Source organism: Triturus cristatus, chromosome 1_1 (assembly GCF_964204655.1).
Source record: "Triturus cristatus chromosome 1_1, aTriCri1.1, whole genome shotgun sequence".
Taxonomy (NCBI): domain Eukaryota; kingdom Metazoa; phylum Chordata; class Amphibia; order Caudata; family Salamandridae; genus Triturus; species Triturus cristatus.
The window spans coordinates 312,383,255-312,404,632 of record NC_140579.1 but is presented as its reverse complement, the minus strand read 5'-3'; the positions used below and the strand labels follow the sequence as shown (position 1 = coordinate 312,404,632).

At 41.9% G+C, this 21,378-nt stretch overlaps 1 protein-coding gene across 1 annotated transcript in view; it reads left to right on the top strand.

Annotated features, from left to right (window-relative positions):
• LOC146870166 (A-type voltage-gated potassium channel KCND3-like) overlaps positions 1-21,378 on the top strand; it is a 301,965-nt gene that overhangs the window by 117,889 nt on the left and 162,698 nt on the right. The window contains exons 3-4 of the mRNA XM_085629432.1: positions 5,198-5,254; positions 13,082-13,329. Coding sequence (XP_085485558.1) covers positions 13,094-13,329 — 236 coding nt within the window. The 5' untranslated portion in view covers positions 5,198-5,254; positions 13,082-13,093. The remainder of the gene's footprint in view (positions 1-5,197; positions 5,255-13,081; positions 13,330-21,378) is intronic.

The window sequence follows — 21,378 nt, the reverse complement described above, 5'->3', positions numbered from 1 at the left end:
GCAGGAAAAAGTTGTTATCCAGAACAAAGGATATAAGGTCCATAAGCATGTTATTATGTTCATAAAGATTGGCAGCTCTTGTATCAAGAAAGTGTTGGATTGCTTCTAATCCCTTTGCTCTAGGTATGCATGTATATAAAGAGCTAAAATCCAAAGCGGGTAAGTTACGCATTAAAAGGGCTTCTACAGCCCTTAGTGCGTAACTTACCCGCTTTCCTTAAAGACACGAAGGATCTATTGTGTAAAGTTGAGGATTTTGAATGGACAGGTGGTCATTTCTTGGTCACATTGGATGTTAGCTCTTTATATACATGCATACCTAGAGCAAAGGGATTAGAAGCAATCCAACACTTTCTTGATACAAGAGCTGCCAATCTTTATGAACATAATAACATGCTTATGGACCTTATATCCTTGGTTCTGGAGAACAACTTTTTCCTGCATGAGAACAAATGGTTCAGACAAAAGATGGGTGTGGCAATGGGTGCTAAATTTTCACCCTCCTTTGCAAACCTATACATGGGCCTATATGAACTAATACATATCTGGAGAGAATGTCCAAACATCTATAGTGAGAACATTATTCTGTGGACCAGGTATATAGACGATGTAATACTATTTTGGTCTGGAACTGAGAAATGTCTTCTGGACTTCATCAGTTACTTGAATGACAATACGTTCAATATACAACTTACTTATCAATATGATACTAAAAGTATTAACTATTTGGACACTACACTCTATGTAACAGGACATAAAATCAGATCTAAGATGTTCCGAAAGGAGACAGCCTGCAATGCGGTGTTACACGCAACAAGTGCGCATCCACCAACACAGATCAAATCAATCCCTTATGGGGAAATGATTAGAACAAGAAGGAATTGTAGCATGGATAATGTGTTCTTGGAGGAACTAGATACATTGGAAATGAGATTTAAAGACCGGGGGTACCCAGGACAAATGTTGGCCTCAGCTAAAGAAAAAGTAGCTAAAATTCAAAGATCAAACCTTTTATGTAACACACAACATAAACAAAAAATGCAAAAGGTGGAACGGGGTAGAAGACCAGCATTGGTAGTCCCATACAGTGCGGCTACGCCAGACCTTTTCCGTATACTTAACAAACACTGGCACATCCTTAAGATGGACAGTACCATAAAAGAAAACATTTCCCAAAGGGCCACTATTATTCATAGCAGGGGAAGGACGTTAAAACAGACTCTTTGTCATAGTTACCTCAAACCAGCAACCACTACTACTTGGCTACCAGCACCGCCTAGCGGTTTCCACAGATGTGGACAGTGCAGTATTTGCCACTTAGCCAAAAACAAACTAGTTCTTTTCAAATACAATACTTTAAAAACATATAAAATTCAGGACTTCATCACTTGTAATTCCAAATATGTTGTGTACTGTATTGAATGCTGTTGTGGTAAAATATATATAGGCAGCACCATACGTCCTTTAAAGGAACGTATACAAGAACATGTTCGAGCCATCAGAAATGGGAATTTGGAATATCCTCTGGCAGTACACTATAATCAATCGCACATGATGGAAGGTAAAATCAATATTCAGTTCCATGGTATCGAAAGTTTAAAAACATCTAAGCGAGGTGGTAATCTTACCCTAATGTTAAGACAGTTGGAGAGTAAATGGCTAATTAGATTAAGAGCCATAGATCTGGGGTTGAACATTGACAGGGAACTGTATACTTTTCTGTAAATAAGTAAAAAAGTAGATAACAGAATAGGATATCTTTCGACTGAATATGAGAATAAGATCTGAGTAGCAATATAAAGGTTGACACAAAATGCAAAAATGAGGGTATACAATGCTTAATTGTTTGTGTCAATAGGTCTGCACTAATAGGTATTGATAACTAATGTTTGTGTACACGCTTAAGCATGTTCACATACCCTTATTATGCATCCTAAAAACATAAATGTGATTATGCCAGTACCATTCATTGTACAGATAAATATATTGGCCGGTACAACCATCCTGTGTTATTGCTACTAGAGAAATATTTTTGATTTTAACCATACCAATACATCAGTATATTTTGTATAGCCTGCTCACTGGGCTACCAATACTGGGTACATCTGCACGGTGCTAACTAATTCTTCTATATATAATTATTATTGTTTTGATTTGGGGATTAATCTTTTTCAACTACTCTCCGTGAATTGTGTCTTTCAAACGATATAGGATGAAATTGGAACGAGTGAAATAATTATTCACTGCTATTGCCTTTTGACGATAAACACTTGGAGACTGTTCCAAAATGGCGCGATGAAGAAATCCATGATATGTTTGGTCGCAGTCCGCTTTCTTTGTTCATTCTGTCTACGTAAACACGCCGGGCACTCTCCTAGATAAAGGCAAAAGGACTAAAAGTCAAACTAGTGGTCGGTACTCTTGCGGAAGTCGAGACGCGGTTACGGTGGCCGTCGACAGGTATGCTGTGAATGATTGAATTTAGGAAGCAGAAGTCTCTAACTTTGAATATAGTTAGTTTGTTATATTTCTGTGGATAGCTAGGACGGGAGGTTCCGATTTGTAGTAATCAGACTAACACGCAGTTTGGTTATCGTATTCACACAAGATTCAAATGCAATGTGGCTTGTGCCAAAAATTAAAAATAAAAAGTAATAATGTTTTATTAATGGGGTCAATTGAGATATTTCTGGATGGGTGACGATAATTTTTACTCGGTTCTCTCCAGCAAATCGCTACTAGTTGGGGCTAGTTTTTTCTGAATGCCTATCGTCACCAATATCCATGACTAGGACTGGTTCTAATCATGAGCTTTATCTTATAACCAATTCCATGGTGTGTCCCATCAGATCAATACAATGACAACCAATGTATGGTAAATGATTCTGTTTACGCGTTGTTCACAATTCTTTAGACCTATGGGTCACAATACGTGTCTTTTAATTTATTGTAGGTGTATCACGACCTGCCTGACACACCTTTATTTTGAAGTTAACCCTTACTGGGAGTTACGTCTAACAAGACTAATGATGGGACGACTATAAGAATATAAGTATTGACCACCATTACTGGTTGGGACAGGGGTCCTCTTTGAGACATAGAAAAGCGACCCACGCAAATTGGTAAGAACGTTTGACTACGCTTGCACTAATTAATTAGGATGTTTCACCTTTGACTAGATACCATTCAGTGTTATTTGTCCTCTGTATAGAGCGGTTTGATTAATCGCTTGATATCTACAAGGGAGTGGTGTTCCCGCTCCCTAATGGTTTTATATTTGGGACCTCCCAAACTATTATTATCTTCTTAATTAGTAGTATATGGGCCTTATTTATGGCCATATATATAATAAATAGATTGCAAGACTTTTTTAAAATGGAACATGTGTTTTTTGGTGTATAGGTGCATCAGTACCTTAGCGCTACAGCGCTAACCTGGCCGTGGTAAATCGATTACGAGCGTGGGGTGTGTTCGAGTCACAGAAAAGAAAAGAAACACATGGAACACTGACCTATTAAGCGCTAGAACTGACTTTATGAGAAAAGGAGTGGTCCTATTTTTGATTCAATATACATGGGGAGAGACTCTGTTTTTCAATGAGGTTAGTTCTTCGTCATGACTTTATGAGCACATATTAATTTGCTTTTATTCTGCAAATGCCTTATACTCCAATAGGATCGGGATGGTTCTTCTGGTGGTGGCTCTCTATACTCTAATACTAGAACTTTCTTCACTGGCTGCATATTTATGATTTTTTCTAAATTATCTATTGACACTAGCCCCTCATGTTGTATTGAGTGTCAAGATAAAAGGAATTGATACAATACAAATGTATGTGAATTTGTCTTTGTGGAAGAAGACTTTTAAACCAATACTGTGTTTTTAAATATTAAATTTTGTATATTAAATGTTTCTATGTGATTTGTAATTTTGTATATTTGTATCCATTTGTTACAGCCTTGAAAAAGTCCGGATGGACGAAACACGTGTCGGCTGTTTTGTATTGTAATGAAATGTGGACTTAACAAGAAAAGAAAAATAAAAAATGAGAATTAATGAAATTCTTTGATCTGTTTGTGGACTTTAACACTTTTTGCGACCTTTTTTTGATACATGAAATTGATGTTGGACTAATACCTATAATGTGCCTCAACTGATGAGTAACTAGTGTGGTGACCTTAGTGAAATATCCTTTGGGCGTTTCTACAGGTCTATTTTTTCCTTCTACAAGCAGAGAGGGAGGTGAGGTTTGAGAGCACTATAGGTTAAACAGGAGAAAAAAACGTTCAGATAACTGTTGTGAAGTTATAACTAAAAATGATTAATGTGGATGTGCATGTAAATTCTGGCTAACTGCTGCTTAGGTTCATGTGTGTTAAGATTACTGTATGGTGTTGACATTGCCAATTTACACAGCGAGGATATTTCCCCAGCAACATAAAATAATAATGGGTAAGGGTGGCTGGGCATAATATCGAGGTCTTGAAAGGAAAGATAAGACAGTGGAAGGTCGCTGTTCAAAGTCGTGCTTGAAGTTATCGGCTGTCTATATTGAAGCATTTGCAAATGATATGGAAGTGTATTGTTGCTGCACAATTTTCAAGTGTTCTATGCCACCTGTTATATGCTATTAAAATAAATAAAACTTCATAAGGGTCATTAGAGATTACTCATGCTGTTCCCTCCTAATTGTCTATGCAAACAATGTCACCACACTAGTCGGGCAATCAGAAGAACCAAAACCATTTGGTCTTCTGACAACCGGGTATAGCGAGAGCAGGCTCATAACACAAACTTTAAACTACTTGGGTCAGAATTTTAAGGAAACAAAACATTCAATTTGTAAAAGTATATGTCACCCAATGTAACTTACTGCACGAATTCTGAAGGAAAAATAAAAATATGCGTAAAGGTCCTGTACTAAAAATGTTCGATACTTTGTTCTATTGTGTTGGCTATGAACTTCTTGATTTGCACAATATGGCTCCATATTTTAAACTTTATGACAGCTAATATTTATTGTCAAAGTGTAGACATGCTACTACAAAATGTGCCATTGTAATTGCACATTGTACGCAGTGGTTAAATTGCCCTTAAAAACCTGCATGTGAAAAATGGAATGCTAGGATTGAGGTTTGGAATGCCGGAATGTACAATGAACCATCTTCTTATCTTTTGTTGGCATGTTGTCCCGTAGGGATTGTCCTATCTTGGGGATGATCCCCTGTTATCTTTACGAACCTCCACCATCAAGGTATATATTTTTATTCAACATGTTTCTATCTGTTCTTTGTCACCTGTCTTAGTGGTTTCCAGTCTGATTTCTTGTCTCAAGTTGGACCTTTATTAAGAAATTTGTGCATGAAAATCTTTGTTTTTGCGAAGTTCTTTTGTGTCTCGCTTGGTTTAGTGCTAACCACTAATGGTGCTGCCTTTTCCACTGCATTTTTAACCAGGCCTGTCCAAGAGGAGGTGTGCAGGGTCAGGTACCTGGACTCTCCTCTTCATCAGACCAAGATAAATTGAGCTTTTATAAATCACACCTAGCCTATCCTGTTTTCCGTTGTTACTTTCTGAATGTCGCTTTGACAATTGATGATATTCACTGTTCTTTTTGTGGCTTTTGAGCATTAAATCGCAATTTGTGCAGTACAAGAAAAGGGGCTTCTTCCAACCCTCATTTTTAGAGCAGGTAGTGTTTTTGGGCTTATGATTGTCTATAATCAACAGTTGCACTTACAGACCACGGATTATCTTTAAAGTTTTGTGAGTGTTTTTATGTATGCCAGTTGTATGTGCAAGTTTGTCCACAAGCAGCCAGGAGGCTCTCAAACACAATTGTCCAAACAAATCAGGATAGGAAAACTTCTGAGTGCATTGTTGACTCTTTTTCAAACAGAAAAGAGCATGCATATGTGTTTAGTCAGGTAAGAAATATTGTAGGGCACTTTTCACATAACACCACCACAACAACCTCTACCACTATGTTCACTTTGGGTACGTGCAGTGCATACTTAATTCTGTGTGAGCTGTTCTAAAATGTTGTTCACTTTAAGTCCTGTAGATTTGCAATTAGTTTCCGGTGTAGTTGTGGGCATAGGACAAGTAGGACTATAGTTGCATCCTAATACACCGTCAATATCTTTACTAAATCCGTTTCCTAAATATTTTGATACTGTTTGACAGTGATAACAAATAAGATTATGCCTACAGTCAAATACTTGTGTCAAAAAGATAAAAAATAACCTGATCTGATTGCATAAGAAAAAGTTGAGTAAGCCAAGTCCTGATACGAGACTTCCAACAGTGAATAAATGTTCTAGACGTTGATAACAGCACATTGACCATAACAGCGAAACAGCTCTTTAATATGGTAAAATAAAGTGTTGATGGATAGATGACCAATCAAAACAAATGCCCTCATTATTTAATAAATATTGTGTACCTGGTTGAAAAGTATTTATTATCACCCAATTGCAAAGAGTTGGGTGAGTATGATTCTGTGTGGTGCCCCACCAATACACCCAGACACCTACTGAGATCTGCCAGTGGCCCCAGGAAAAATCATCTATAGTTCTTGCAAGTTTCTATACTTCTCCTGCTGTCACCATAATACCCTTTTTTGTCTTCTGTGGTGGTAGTGAACGAGCGCAAGATTCTTTGATATGGTGGACCACTACAGAATGACAAATACCTGCCTGGCAGCTCCACTGGCGATGACTGACAGTAGTGTCAGATGTGTGTTCCTCAAATATCCAAAGACAGTGATCCCTAATAGCAAAAAATGGTATGGAATTCATAAAATCATCATTTATGATTTAATATTCACATATATTTGCAAGTCTTCACTCCAGAAATAAATCACAATGCACAGGGAGATGCAAAAGCTTATGTACTCAGGGCTTGGAAAAGTGTCAAGATCATGTGATACAGAAATATTTGTGTATTACAAAACTTTCTCAATAGGCGACCCAGAAAGCAAACGTTGATAATAATTTAAACAGGTTAGTCTAATTGGTCAATGGAGTTTCGATCCCTGTTGATGAAGGCATCATCGCCAAGAAGCCATGTTTATATGTGCCTGAGATAGTTAAGGACAAGGAGAAAGGTAAGAACAAGTGTACAGGAGATATCAGAATAAAAATTGTAGGAGGTCTAAATTTATTATTATATGAATTCCATTACATTTGTTGCAATTAGGGACCACTCTCTTTTCTCGGTTGATAGATCCCAGGTCCCTAGTGCTCACATAATTCCCCTTGTCTTTTAGAACTCTAGGTGTATGTTTCTGGCATGGAATTCTGTCAATACTAGCCCGTGCTTATTGCACGTTAGGGTCCCAGTGGGTGATTTGTAAGTTTATAGCCCACAGGGATCCTAATGCCTATTTCTTAATTAGGGCCCAAAATATATTAATAGCAATGCATGTGACAATGCAGTCGTGAGCTACTCATTTCATGTATCACTAGGAAATTGCTGTAAAGATCCTGAAAGACTCCAGATAAGATCTTTAGGTCGCAGTGTGCCTTATTTTTTTTTCAGCATATGGTGCTTGCATGCACCATGGTATATTCATGTAACCCGTACAACATTTTAGAAACCCGGGACCTCCTGTACACAGATTACAAATTAGAAAATGTTAATTGCAACTAATAGCAATTTGCAGTTTGAGGTTTGTTTTATTTGAAATGTACTAAAATGGATTTGGTAAAAGTGGTCGCAGTCTGCACACTGACTTCTATTAAATGCATTGGTATTTTGTGAACTGACCTACGTACTGATAGGTCGGTTCACAAAATACAGAATCGTGTTTGGTTGCTTTTCGATCTACTTCATCAGTATTTATTAGGCAGCATTTCACTCGCAAAGCATTTATACATACCATTTGGAATTGGTATTTGAACAGAAACGCCCCTTCTAAATAGCAAATGCTAATGCTTTTCTAAACCTATTTAATGATTCAGAAAACCTTTTTCAAATTGTTAAATAGGTTTAGTACATTTAAAAAGGGTTCTAGCTTCTGCAAATTCTCTCATTTATTGAATTAGAGGATTTGCAAACATGAAAACCCTTTGCACACGAGGCTCCCTATATCTTACATTTGCTTTTCTGTCCTCCCATGTGATGCAAGTATCAGCAACAGGGTACCCCGAGTTAGGCAAACACTGTAGTATTGCACCATTCATCACCATCAAAACCCGGATGATTGAAAGTTTCTACTATTTTATGATGTTTGAGTTGAGAATATCAGTTTGAAGTCTTCGAGTTAAGCTTATCATTGGCTGTGCATAAATCCTATTGTAATCACACAAGGAGGCTAGAGGAGGTTTAAGGACCAGCGGGAGCCAACTCCCCATTCAAACTAGCACATCACAAAAGAAGCCCTGGATCCGGGTTTGTAGCGAGGTCTAGCATGTGACTCAGTATATCTACGTGTACGAACTGGGTATTCCATTTTTAAGGACAGTTCCCCTCACACACCAGAGGTGTCATGCTTCATCATGGGGGTACCTCCTCATGTGAGAACCTAGTCCTCACGTGGGCTACAACCCCCTCGCTGCGAGGGAGGAGCTCATGGATGTTTTTAAAATTGAAAGTGGGTGTACTAAAACTCCATGAAGGCTCGGTGTGTTTGAAAAAAGTGCAGTGCTAAATTGTGAGTGATTAGAAGTGATTAAAACTGGCTATGGGGTCAGCTATAAAGCATAAGTCCTATTGACCCGTCTGCCTCGGTTTCAAGCTAAGGGGCTATAGAATGATCATGAGTACCAGATACTAAACCATTCTATCCAAGTAGAGGTGGAACCTGGGTGTTAGACCTGTGGCATATGCTGAGGGTAGTTAAATGCCACATTATTGCTACAAATAGTACCTCTCTGGAGTATTTCTCTTTTTTACCTGTCCCAATTCATAAATCGCATCTTCAGACAGCAGCATTTAGAAGAAGATACTTACACTCTTTCAGCAGTATAGTATCTTCTGACATATTCATCAATGGAGATGGGATTCAGCATATATAGGTGGTTCTGAGAGAATAAGAGGATATGAAAGTCTTCTTTGACACATCCAAGCCTGCTTCACACACTGGACGTAATCTCACTTGTGAAACTGAACATCCGGTGCCATCCACACTACCACATAACTGTGCATTTTTCAATGCAAGTTAGAAAATATATGAGAGCCTGTCCCACCGGAGCCTGGGGAAATACACCAATAATTATGGTGCAACAGCCTCCTCACATGCCTGAGCCCCAGTAGCACTTCACCTGCTGCCCTAATGATAGCTGCTCCCTGTAGGTGCACATATTACACAGGGGGCCAGATTTACTAACCTTTAATGCAAACGCAGTGCAACAAGGCAACTTGCTGCGCTGTGTTGCGTGAAAGGTAGAGAGCAGAAATGCACCATATCTGCTATGAAATGGAACACTTCTGCTCTCTCATAGCGCTGGCGCACTTCAGGCAACCTAGTGCCAACACACTCACTCTTACACCACGGTGCAAGGGTGCTTGTCTTTCAAGGATCATTGATTTTGTGCAGAAATGGCTACCTTTCTGCATAAAACCTATCTCTAAAGGAATTGTCCTCTTTCTATGTGTGCTGCATTCTGCAGTAGATATGGAAAGAGGAAACAATGAGGAGAAAAATAGACCTTTCTCCTCCTTTCGCCGTCTTCTGGCAGGTGTAGTAATTTCATGCAATCCCAGGTTTACAAACCTTTGCAGAAGTGGGATTGCGTGAAATCGATTGGTAGATGCACAGGACCGCCCGTGCTCCACCCATGGAACGCATCCCAGAAAGAAATGTAACACAATGCAATACAAGCCACTGCGTTGCATTGAATTTCTTTATAAACCAAGCAAGGCGGAAAAAATCACCCCTTGAGTTTCTTTGTAAATATCTACTACCATTGTGGATCGTGGCTACGCTACATTCACACAGCCCGCACCCTGACGCTTAGCCGGATCCTCGCAAGCTTCTCAGGTCGCCGTGGTACATGCGGCTTGCATCGTAACTATCAACATTCTCCTACGCTTTAAATTCCCGGACTACCGCCCCACGTATGTAGGTTTCCGAACCCATCGACAAGCCCGGTCGGGCTGCCTCGGAATTCCCATCGGTTTGCAACACAGACCTGACTCGCCACTATCGGACCAACTACCTCTCCCTATTCTTCACCGTTCCCCTGGCTCACTTTTCCGCCCACGCGGAATTGCGACATCCGTCGAGCCCAGGTCTGAGACGTTCTCTGACGGGGCGCTTCATCGAATTAGTTTCTCGCCATATCTCTGGCTCTAACTCCCGCCTATACCTCATTCCGGACTACAACACTAAGACAGCCTAGTGTTGATTTTGGCGCGGCTGCGCATCAGATACTACTTGATTGGGTCATCCTCTTCCCGTTCCGGGCACTGCTTCCTCCCAGGCAATTAATTATCATTCTCTTGTCCTGAAGAGATCCCACTACTCGTTAAGGGATCGAAACGTCGTCGACAATCATTTCTAAACTCCAGTGTATCACAAAATTGAAATGTCGGAGTATGAAATGTTTTACTGACTTTTTGATAACAATTACCTTTGAGCACCAAAAAGTCACCTTTTAAATCACTTGCCTGGGTACCGGAAATCGGCTGACTTCCTATTACCCTGCCACCAACTCACTCACTGGTTTACTTTTCTCACTATTTACTGTAATCCTTTAGTTATTTTTTGCATTGTCTTCAAACATAAAACCCAATTTTTCATTGAACTAATTGTGGCACTTTAATTTACTCGAATTGAATGGGACCACTGTTCCTTTATAATTACGCTACAAAAGTGGCACAACCACGATGAAATATGTTAGTGAATTTGGTCCTGGGTGTACAGAAATATCTGCTTGGCTAAGTTTGCCACAAGCCATTTCTATTGCACGTAGACGTTTCTATACTGTTAAGGTGCTAGTGATTTACACTCACGATATTTCGCCCAGTAGTCGGCTCCTATAAGAGTGGGCTGACTCTCCTCTCTCTGTGACTCACCGAGGAGGGAGAAGGATGGTGCGGGTGGTGTGGTGTCCTTATAGCGACTAAGAATTATACAAATATGTTAAAACATGCATTTCAAATGCATTCTGATGGTGGTCTGCAGCATCAAGCACGTTTACGGCTATATGTAAATCTGCATTCCGATTCGTCATGTGCGTGCTTACCCCATGCATAATTCAGTGCGACAGTCGAACAATATCATGTCTGTGGTTTCAAAAGCTAATCTTCTGTAACCTATTTGCATATTTCCTACCATGGACATTTACAGCCTCCATGTTTTAGGGATGCACAGAATTGTAGATGAGCTGTCCAGCATAGATAAAAAGCCACATTGAACCATTGCACTGAAAATAAGTGCTGAGGAGGACATAGTGCTGTGAGACCAGGCTGGAGAGATTCTCTAACTGAGACTCTCATGCTTAGAGCTACTGGCACACAAAGCAAGGCTTGCTCAGAGAATCATAAAAAGGTCTACCTTCCCAGCATGGAGTCCCTGTGTACTGCAATTAAGTATTCCTGCAAGGTACTGCCTGGCACAATATTCGTGTTGATAGATCAAAGTTAGGCAGTCATGACTCACATGATAAATTATACATTATAAACAAGAGACTCTGGAAGATCATTTTGTTTGCCACTGAAAATGAAAGAAGCCTGACATTCAGTGGCCCTGTACCCTGACAGCCCAAAGGGCAACAACCGAACACATTAATGTTAAAAGGTTTCACATCTTTCCTTCCAGAATAGTAATGTGGTTTGTCCGATTTTTTCAGCCAATGACTCTTGATGGAAAGTTTAGTGCATTCAAAAAAGGAATCACTTATGTATAGAATGGCCAGAGTCTAACTTAAAGGGGAGACACGTGTCACGGTATATGTTAGCATCAATTGTTAGTATGGGCCACTCCCCCTGTTAAAATCAGTGGGGCAGATTTATGACGTCTGGCGCATCTCTGCTAATCAGCAGAGATGCACCAGAAGAGTTGCGACGCATCTGCCCACCCGTGCGCCACCACTGATGCGCCGCATTTACAATGTGGCGCACCGTGGCACTCGGATGGGCAGATGCGTGACGCATCTCCTGTCGGAAAGGCGGCGCATTGCTGGAGTTGTCACAAGCGCGACGCAGCTCCAGCTAGGCTCGGGGGTGCCCTATCCCTTACATGCTGCGTCAATCCTTATGTCTGCTTCAAGCAGGCGCGGGGTTTTGACGCAGCATGGCCTTAAAAGTGACTGAGTGAAATCTTGTAGATTTCACTCAGCCACTTTTAGGAGGCATTCCTGCGCCGGAACGCCCCCCCTGCTCCAGAACGCCTACATGTGGCGCAGGGCTTTACAACGTGTCGCATCTGCCAGATGCGTCACGTTGTAAATACCCCGCAGCATGGCGCAGGATTTGCGCCGCTGCTGCGTCACAAAAGTGACGCAACGGCGGCGTAAATGAGGCGCAAGGGGCTCATAAATCTGCCCCAGTGTTATTAGCTTAGCCCCTGAGGTGCCAAGGTTGGTCAACATTACATTAATAGATTCACTCGTCAGGGAGGACTTGCACTATCACAGCTTGATTCCAGCGCCAAAAAGCCAAAACATGCCCACTAAAATGGAAATTTAACACATGGAGAGCGTTTATCCTGAAATGCAGCTTGCGAGCGCAGTGCAAGTAACATGTAATCTATTTTAAGTTAAATATGTGTGATCACACCTTACACCCACCCATCAATTTCTTAACTGCAACCCACCCTCCCATTCGATGGTGACCCGTAGTACGTGATACGAAAGCTGATGGAGGGATGCGTGCCAGAAACTATTTATTTTGTTTCCATATTTCGATTTTTATAAATTCTTTATTTTAAGTAATGAACGAACAGAATAACTTGATATCTGAGTATACATTGCCTCTTTTTCCACGATTCCATGGTCTACAGCAGATCCATCAGGTAGCTGTAGGCGGTGGATATCCACATGTGGGTCTATCGCGCACCTGAGAAAAGGAGCTGAGGGCAGGAGAAAGACAATCCTTAGATAGTTACTGATGAACCACTTCCATTTCTCAACAGAACCACGAGTTTATGGATGAACAAATGTTTGAGCAGAACTGTGTAGAAAGTTCAATGCAGCATTATCCTTCCTCACGAAGCCCGTCGCTCTCAAGTCATCAGGGGGGGACCACTTCTTGTTGCTCTCGCCGCAACAAGAAGACTACTCACCTGCCCAACTCTAATGTACCAGCCACACGCCTGCGAAGTATGCAGGAGCTGAGCACCATCCACATCCAGTGCACTGAGCAGCAATCCCTTACTGCCAGGTAAGCAAACCACTGCTTATGTAGAGTGCTGTAAAGTTTCCATGTTCCACAGGGACCGGCTCGGCTGGGACCACACCAGAGCAGGTGCTCTCAGTAGACATTTGACACTCATGATTCTTCTTAACCTTGATTTGTTGGGATCTGACTGCTGAGAGGTGGAAACAATGTTGTGCTTCATTTTGAAGGGGGACATACCATGGTCATAAAACACATGCAAGTATTATGGCATTGCCACGCTCCCAAGGATGCATCGATTTGTTTAGTCTGATAAATTAATATGAGTAATTTGTTTAATTTCTCCTCATGCCATGTTTGAACCTGGATGCATCATTCCATATCATAAATATAGTGTTTCCATTTTTTAGACCGAATCTCAGAGTCTGATATCGTCAAGGGTTTTTGATCAGCTGTGTATTATGATGGCACATTGCCTTGCAGAAGTGCTGGGTTTCATAATCCTCTGTAAAGTCAGACAGAGTTAACTGTAACACGCATCTTGTGCCTTTGGACACACAAACACATACACACACACATCCCTGCTTAGATGTTATTGGAGCATTCGGAGTGGAAATTGATTTCAGCCTTCTGTTGGAGAGGCGGCTCTCCCAGATGCCCCTCTATACACTCAAGGAGCAAAAACAAACAGTTTGAGAAAAACAAGCACACACCAGCAGGATATGAACTGACTCAAGTGCACGCCACAACAGAGAACTTTATGCACCTCTAGCTACTATCAGAAAATATCACGGGTTGAGAAACTTTCTTATTTATGCTTATTACTTGGACTAATGCTTACTGAAATACTTTAGACTAAGTGCTGGTGTGTGGATTGAAAGAGAGAACATGCTTTAGTAAGCGAACACGAGTTTCCCAGCGCTTGATACATTTATAACATAATTTGCCGTGTGACCCAAACTTTAGGAGTACTTGATTTCCATGCCCTACTCATGGGTATTTCTGTTCATATGCGGCCGGTAGAGGTAAGAGTGGCGGGCAGGGTGGGTGGGGAGGGGGGAGTCGACATACTACGGGTTAGGGAAAATTAAATAAATAAAACGACTTACCTTTCTCTCATAGCATCGCCAACTTGGCGATGAGGCCAGCACAAGGTAAGTGGCTTTATTTATTTATTTATTTTCCCTATCCCATCGTATGTCAACTCTCCCCATGTCCCCACCCTGCCCCACCGCTCTTACCTGTACCGGCCGCACCTGTTACTGTTGCAAACTCGCCAGTTCTTAAATATCTATGTCCTGTCCGTCTTGCTATGAGTTAATGATTGATAACTCACTGCACTGCAAAGAAATACCAGCTGCTGATGGGAACTCATGATTTGAAGTTCTGCACCAATATTTGGGTAGATGCAAGATTGGGTGGTTTGCATAAAAACTTCCCATCTCCGTATCCCAGTTTGATAGTCTCCTGTATTTAAAAGTCTGCATTGACAGCCTATTGACTGTCCCTTCTGTTCCCTTGTAATGTATAACACCTGGAAGCAACCAATGACTTAAAGATCGTTCTAACCCTGACCTCCACAATAACAAGTGGCTCAGGGATGGTCATTACTAATGTAACTGGCTTTCAAAATATCTCTGTGGCATGTATGCCAAAGTGGCTCATGAATTTCAAGAGATTGTTTTAATCAAAGAGTTCACCCAATAAAATTGGTTGCATTCGTCGGTTGAAATAGACTGTACATTTAATGATAAGGAATAATCCAACATTTGGGCATCGGCACTGTGTTGTAGAGTCTTCCTATGTTTGCCTGGATGAGCATTTGAGTGATTTATATAATTATCGAAGATGGAGACTTTAACCTTATGTCCTGGTTCTAGTGCTCATCTCACCTCACTGTCACCGGATTGTTTAGGAGACGTTTTCTCATCTTTTACCCAGTCAGTGCTACTTGTTTCAATTTTGAATAAACAAAAGATTGCTGCTGTTGTCAAATCAGGTTTCATGCAATTGAGATGATCATTCTCCTTATTTGTTTCCCTCAATGTTGCACCCAAGGCTTTTTTACCTACTTAAATTAGTAGCAAGAGTGCATTCGTGCAGCAGCTTTCACAAAACATTGCAAATTGAATGTAAGTGGAAATAATGCCTGAGTAGGGTGGAATCTTGGAACTATGGCGATGGCCCATAACTTCCACTTTTCTGAGGTGACTTCTCACCCTGCAGTCATTTTGTGATGCAGTATTTGATGTAAAAAGCCACAAGTATTGACTCTTATGACAGATGAAATCTGACTTTGTGTCACCAACATTCGTGCTATCCACACTTTACAACCACTTTGTCCTTTTACAGTACAGAAGCCAAGGCATTTCTTAAGTATTCCTCACTCTCTCTCACCCCACAATTTGACCTGGGGTAGGTTTTGGCCCAGTGTCAATATAGTTTGCATGTTTGCTGCACCAAAATGAAAGGTGAACTTTATTTCATTTCTTGAACCGCATTTGATATATCCAGGAGGAAGAAGGCCATCTTTTCTAAATTGGATATGCGTTTTCTGTTATTCACCTTTAGCTCCAATTGTATGCCTTAATACAATTAAACCCTGAAGCAAAATTTAATAAGTTTGTGCATTTTTCACTCGGTGCTGTATTTTGCGTACGCCAAATTCTAAGCTTTATTAAATTATGTAGAAAGCGTGCCATTAGATAATAAATGAGATCCATGAACGAGAGTTCATTAATACAAGTGCAATCCAAACAATCTATTTTGAAAACTTTAGCTCAGTCTTAATGACCTAAAGTTACAATAATTGCTAGATGGGAAGGACACTGATCCTAGAGCTTGCCTTTTCCTTGGTTCCCAAGAACCACACAGTGCAAGTGCAACAAGAGGCTTGATTCTTACCTCTGGTCGAGGGTAATCGTGGAGAACAGCTGAGACGTTGTCCTGTGAATGGAGTGGTGCAGGGTTTTCTTCCTCCAAAAAAGGAGGCGACAGGTGTTTTTTTCTCATGACCAGTGTCCAATGCTTCTCTGTCCTGAGAGCATCAGGGAAGCTCTCAAGGAGCCCCAGGAAAGCCCCCAACTGGGGAGTAATGCCTTCACCTACTCAGTGAGGCATGCATCACTGGTTCAGAGCAGGAGTTTTAAGGCCCACTCCTGTCTGACATCCAAGCATCACTTTACCATACATCTTGCAACAGGAATGCATCTTGGAGGTGTCCAGTTGTACATCTCTGGAGGACAGCATGTGATCTGTGAACCTTAACACGGATGGGATCAAACCAGCCTGTGGGTATTTTGTACATCAGGAACAGGCACAAAGTGGAGGATAACTAAAAATGGTGATCCTGTGATGGAGGAATACTGTCATAATACCCAGAGAGGGGACAAGAAAAAGGAAAAATGCGAAATGCGTGTGATGGGCACAATTTGAGGAATGTTGGGGAATTTTGCAGACTTTTTCCCTTGAAAGATCTCTTTCCTAACAAATCCCTATCTGCCCTAGCACTTATGATCAGGAACCTTGACAACCACAATACACAGAAAAACTCACAGCCACCAAGAACAATTTTCACAACGGGATGAAGGTAGTCGTCATCTGGATGAAGGACCGCTGCCTCAAGGTTAACTCAGACAAGACCGAAGTCCTCATCCTGGGCTCTGCCCCCTCTGCCTGGGACTATTCTTGGTGGCAAGCATGCCCCCCCCCCACACCCACAGACCACGCACAAAACCTCAGCATCATCCTGGACTCTTTGCTCTCAATGAACACCAAATCAACACCCTTTCATCCTCCTGCTTCCAAACACTCCTCCTGCATCATAAAATCTTCAAGTGTACAGGAAAGCGGCCATCCACGCACTGGTCAGCAGCAGATTCGACTACGGCAACGCACTCTATGCCGGCACCACCGAGAAACTCCCCAAAAAACTGGACAACATCTAGAACCAGACTCATCCTGAACGCCCCATGCCACACCCAAATCACTGATGACCTGAGAGACCTACACTGGCTGCCTGTCAACAAAATAATCACCTTCAACCTCCTCATGCACGCTTACAGAACCCTCCACAACTCCAAACCTGAATACCTCAACCACTGCATCTCCTTCTACACTCCCACCAAACATCTCCGCTCCACCCAACTGGCCCTGGCCACCATCCCTTGGATCCGCAGGACCACGGCTGGAGGAAGATCCTTCTCCTACCTCGCTGCGAAGACCTGGAACTCTCTGCCTCTGCACTGCAGGCAATCACCATTGCTGCCGCAGTTCAGGAAGAACCTCAAGACCTGGCTCTTTGCCTGAACCACAGACTCACTCCCCCCAACCACTTAGCGCCTTGAGACCCTCACAGGTGAGTAGTCGCGCTTTATGAGATTACTGATTGATAAGATTACAGATTGATTGCAACACAAAAGATAGACTGTAATTGGCTGACATTCTGGGGCAACTAGGATAGGTATGCTCAAAAGAGGACCCCAAAAATAGTTCTGACTATGACATGATGTAGAAAGCATCATGAAAAGAGAGACACTGGGGAAAGCTATTTTAGCTGAGGCTTCATAACTATCTTCCGTCCCTCTATGTCTTAGCCAACTGCAGGAGGGAGACAGAATGGATCTTGAACATAAGGAAGGTAAAGTCTTTGTCACTGGAGCATAGTGTCACAATTTTGGCAAATGACTTATTCCATATAGGCTATATGCTAGCGTCCATTAGCATATGTTATATTTCCATTTCCTTGTGTATCATCAGTGTAAGTTCCTCATTTAAAGACTCATTCTCATCAAATACAGATATGTGTTTTTTCTATGAAATATCTTGGTTTTGGCTTTACCCATTTCTGGATGATAGATGTGTAATTTGGGAAGAGATAGCAAATATATGACGACATTTTAGTCCATGTAATCCTTCAAGCACCTCTTTTCCTAATGCTAGAATTAAAACGGGGTTGGGAGGGCACATTCGGGGAAATTGCCAGATATACTGATGAGGTATCCTGCGTGATACAAATTGCCGACATGGAGTTTTGGTTGTGTGTTTTCACAAAATAAAAAATAAATAAAAAATAAAAGAATTAAAAAGAAATAAAGTTTTAGATCAAATACCCAGATTTGTCTTTAAAATCGCATCCCTGGTATTTTATCCTCGAGTCTTTAGCTGAGATACATATTGGCTACTTTTCTGTTTGAGAATGTACAGCATTCATTATCTTTACTCTCTCTTTCACCACAGACCAGTGGCTTACACACCTCACTGTAAAACCAGCAACAGTAGAAAGTCATCTCTGCTTTTGGTGCTCTCTATTTAAATGCCAGGCTCACTGATTTGAGGAAAGTTTCTGATCACAGTATATCCTCTATGAGGTTGGCCTTTTCACTGCTTATAATCTCATTGCTGTACTCATTCAAGTACCCATGTGCCCTACTTAGCATACTCCACACATCTTTAACTACCGCTCTCCAACATTCCATGTGAAGATTTTCCTTTACCCTTTGCATTCAGGATGATTTTGGAGGTCTGTTGTCATACATCGCACAGGTCATCAATCAAAAGCAACATTAGATTAATATCACCAACATGAATAATTCGTTTTTTTAAAGTTTCAACAGCTCAGAATATTGGCTGCAGAACTAGCACGATGCTTACCGTAAGAAGACATGGACAGGTTATTAAAAGGAACAGAATTGTTCTCAAGTTCAATGTATTTATCAACCAGTTTAAAAATGCCACAGGTTAGTGGAATCAATGATTAAAGTCTGCATATTACAGAAAGTTTTAAAAACGAAAACAGCCAATTATACAATTATATACATTATATGAACTTAAAAAAAACTTGCAAGAGATTGAAAGACTACAGTAAACCTATTATAACAAAATGCAAAAAAATTGAGAAACAGATGAGATGATTACTTATGAGAAGAGCATGAATGTTTTTTATGTTTCTGAGCTCTCTAAATCTTGCATATTTCTTCATTGTGAGGGGCTGATTCCAATCCGGGTCGGAAAGTCCTCCGACCGAGTCGGATCCGGAGTGTTTTCCGACCGAGCCGGCCGGACCCCTACAGTCCGACCGAGCGATGGGCACGTATGCTGACGGACTCGGTTCGGTCAGACTCCCATAGAAGTCAATGGGAGCCAGTTGTACGACGCGTACATGTGCTCCCATTGACTAAATGGGTACGTCTCGAACAAGTGCGCCCCCTACAGTGGGTATGCGTTGGTGCCATCCGCGCCGTACATGCCTGTGTGGGGGAGACCCATGGGTCTCCCACTGTGTGCGAGTCGTACGGCTGCGGGTGTCGGCGGGTCTGACGTGGACCCCCGAAGTCCGACTCCAGGAGCTTTTGCGAGCCGGACACTCCGGCTCGCACAGGCTGTCCGACGCGTGCATCGTACTGGCTCGGTCGTGAATCGCATCCATTGCACGCCATGGTTAGTTTACGACCGAGACGTACAGAGCGGTTCGGACCCGGAAACGACTCGGTCGGTGAATTTCATGTAGCTTGCATCGTACTGGCTCGCTCGTACAGTTGCACGAGTCGGGCGGAAAACACGCATACGGCTCGTAGTTTTTCCGGCCGGATCGCGTTCGGTGCCCTTCCGACCCGGATCGGAATCGGCCCCTAAGTGTTGGCATTCCCTAAACGTTTGGAAAAAAAGAAGGAAATTTGCGAATCGCATAGCATTTAACATTTTAGTTGTAGCTGAGGAGTAGTGTGGACACAGAAATACAAAATCCGTTTGCAAGAAACTGGCTTTGAAATAAAAGAGTGTTGCATACGGAATTTAATATACCTTATGTTATTAGGGTCTAAGAGATAGTATTAGCACAGTCCCATTTCTCTGAACTATTGACACTCTCTGGTAGACCTTTGCATTTATGAGTTTCAGTAGCCACAGATGGTCATCGATAGACACATTTCTTTTCATGACACAGTTTATTAGATTTTATTGAGACATTACATTATGGCCAACATGGTCTATCCAAACTTACAGTAGAGTAACGACCTGTCACCCACCCTCCATAATACCGGCGTATAATATTGCAGGCCAATCCGCCTTTCCCATCGCGAACAATATTCTTCTGGTCCCTTTCTAGGGAAACATCTGTGCATCAGTGTGTGTTAGAGGGCCAGGAGATTCATGATCCTTTGTTAAATTGTCGTATCTCTGTATAGAGAAGGGAGTATACCGATTGTGTTGGTGTCCCTGTCGCGTGACCATCTCTGCCAAATCTTTGTGTGTTTCTGTGGATACCCCTTTGCTTGGAACACTGCCACCTCCATACCCATGCAGTGGTCCATACCTAACTTCCATGTGCCTATTGTGGGTGGGGACACATCCTGCCACAGCCGTGTGATATATTGTTTGATCAGGGTTAGGCCCAGAAAAAGTAAATGCCTCTTGTATCTGTTGCCTCCAATGCCATCTGTGCTGTGGAGTAACATCGTCTTTATGTTGGAGGGGATCTCCCATGACAGCACCCCCTCCAAACATGCCACAACCCCTCTCCAGAAACTCCTCGGGGTCGTGCACTCCCACACTGTATGTATGAAGGTGCCCTCAGCCAAATCACGCCTAAGGCACCTTGGCGACATCTGGTAGAATAGGCTCTATGAAGGAATTTTATTTGAGATGCAGCCTGTCCGATATCGCCGCTTTATGCAGGGCCATTTGTGCCTCCGTCCAATCATCGTTGTCGAGTGTGGGTATGTCTTCCTGTCAAGTCTGTCTCAGGGTTGGAAGTGTAGAAGTACTATGTGCCATGAGTGTTTGATATACTTGTCTTATTTTGTGAGTACCCACAGCCCCTGTTAGTAGTCTACCCAGTGATGGGTTGAATTCTGGTAATTCCTGTAAGCCCTATATGTAGGGGGTTAAGGCATGCCGTCATTGAAAATATCTGTACAGTTGCTGATGGGGCAATTTGAAATCAGTCTGCAATTCCTGGAAGGTTTTAAGGATTGAACCACGCATAACATCGCCTAAAGTTGAGATGAAAATGCCATCCCACTGACGGAATCCCAAAAGGGATGCCACCTGGCTCATGAAGGCCCCCCCCCCCAAAAAAAATGGAGTCATCTAGGT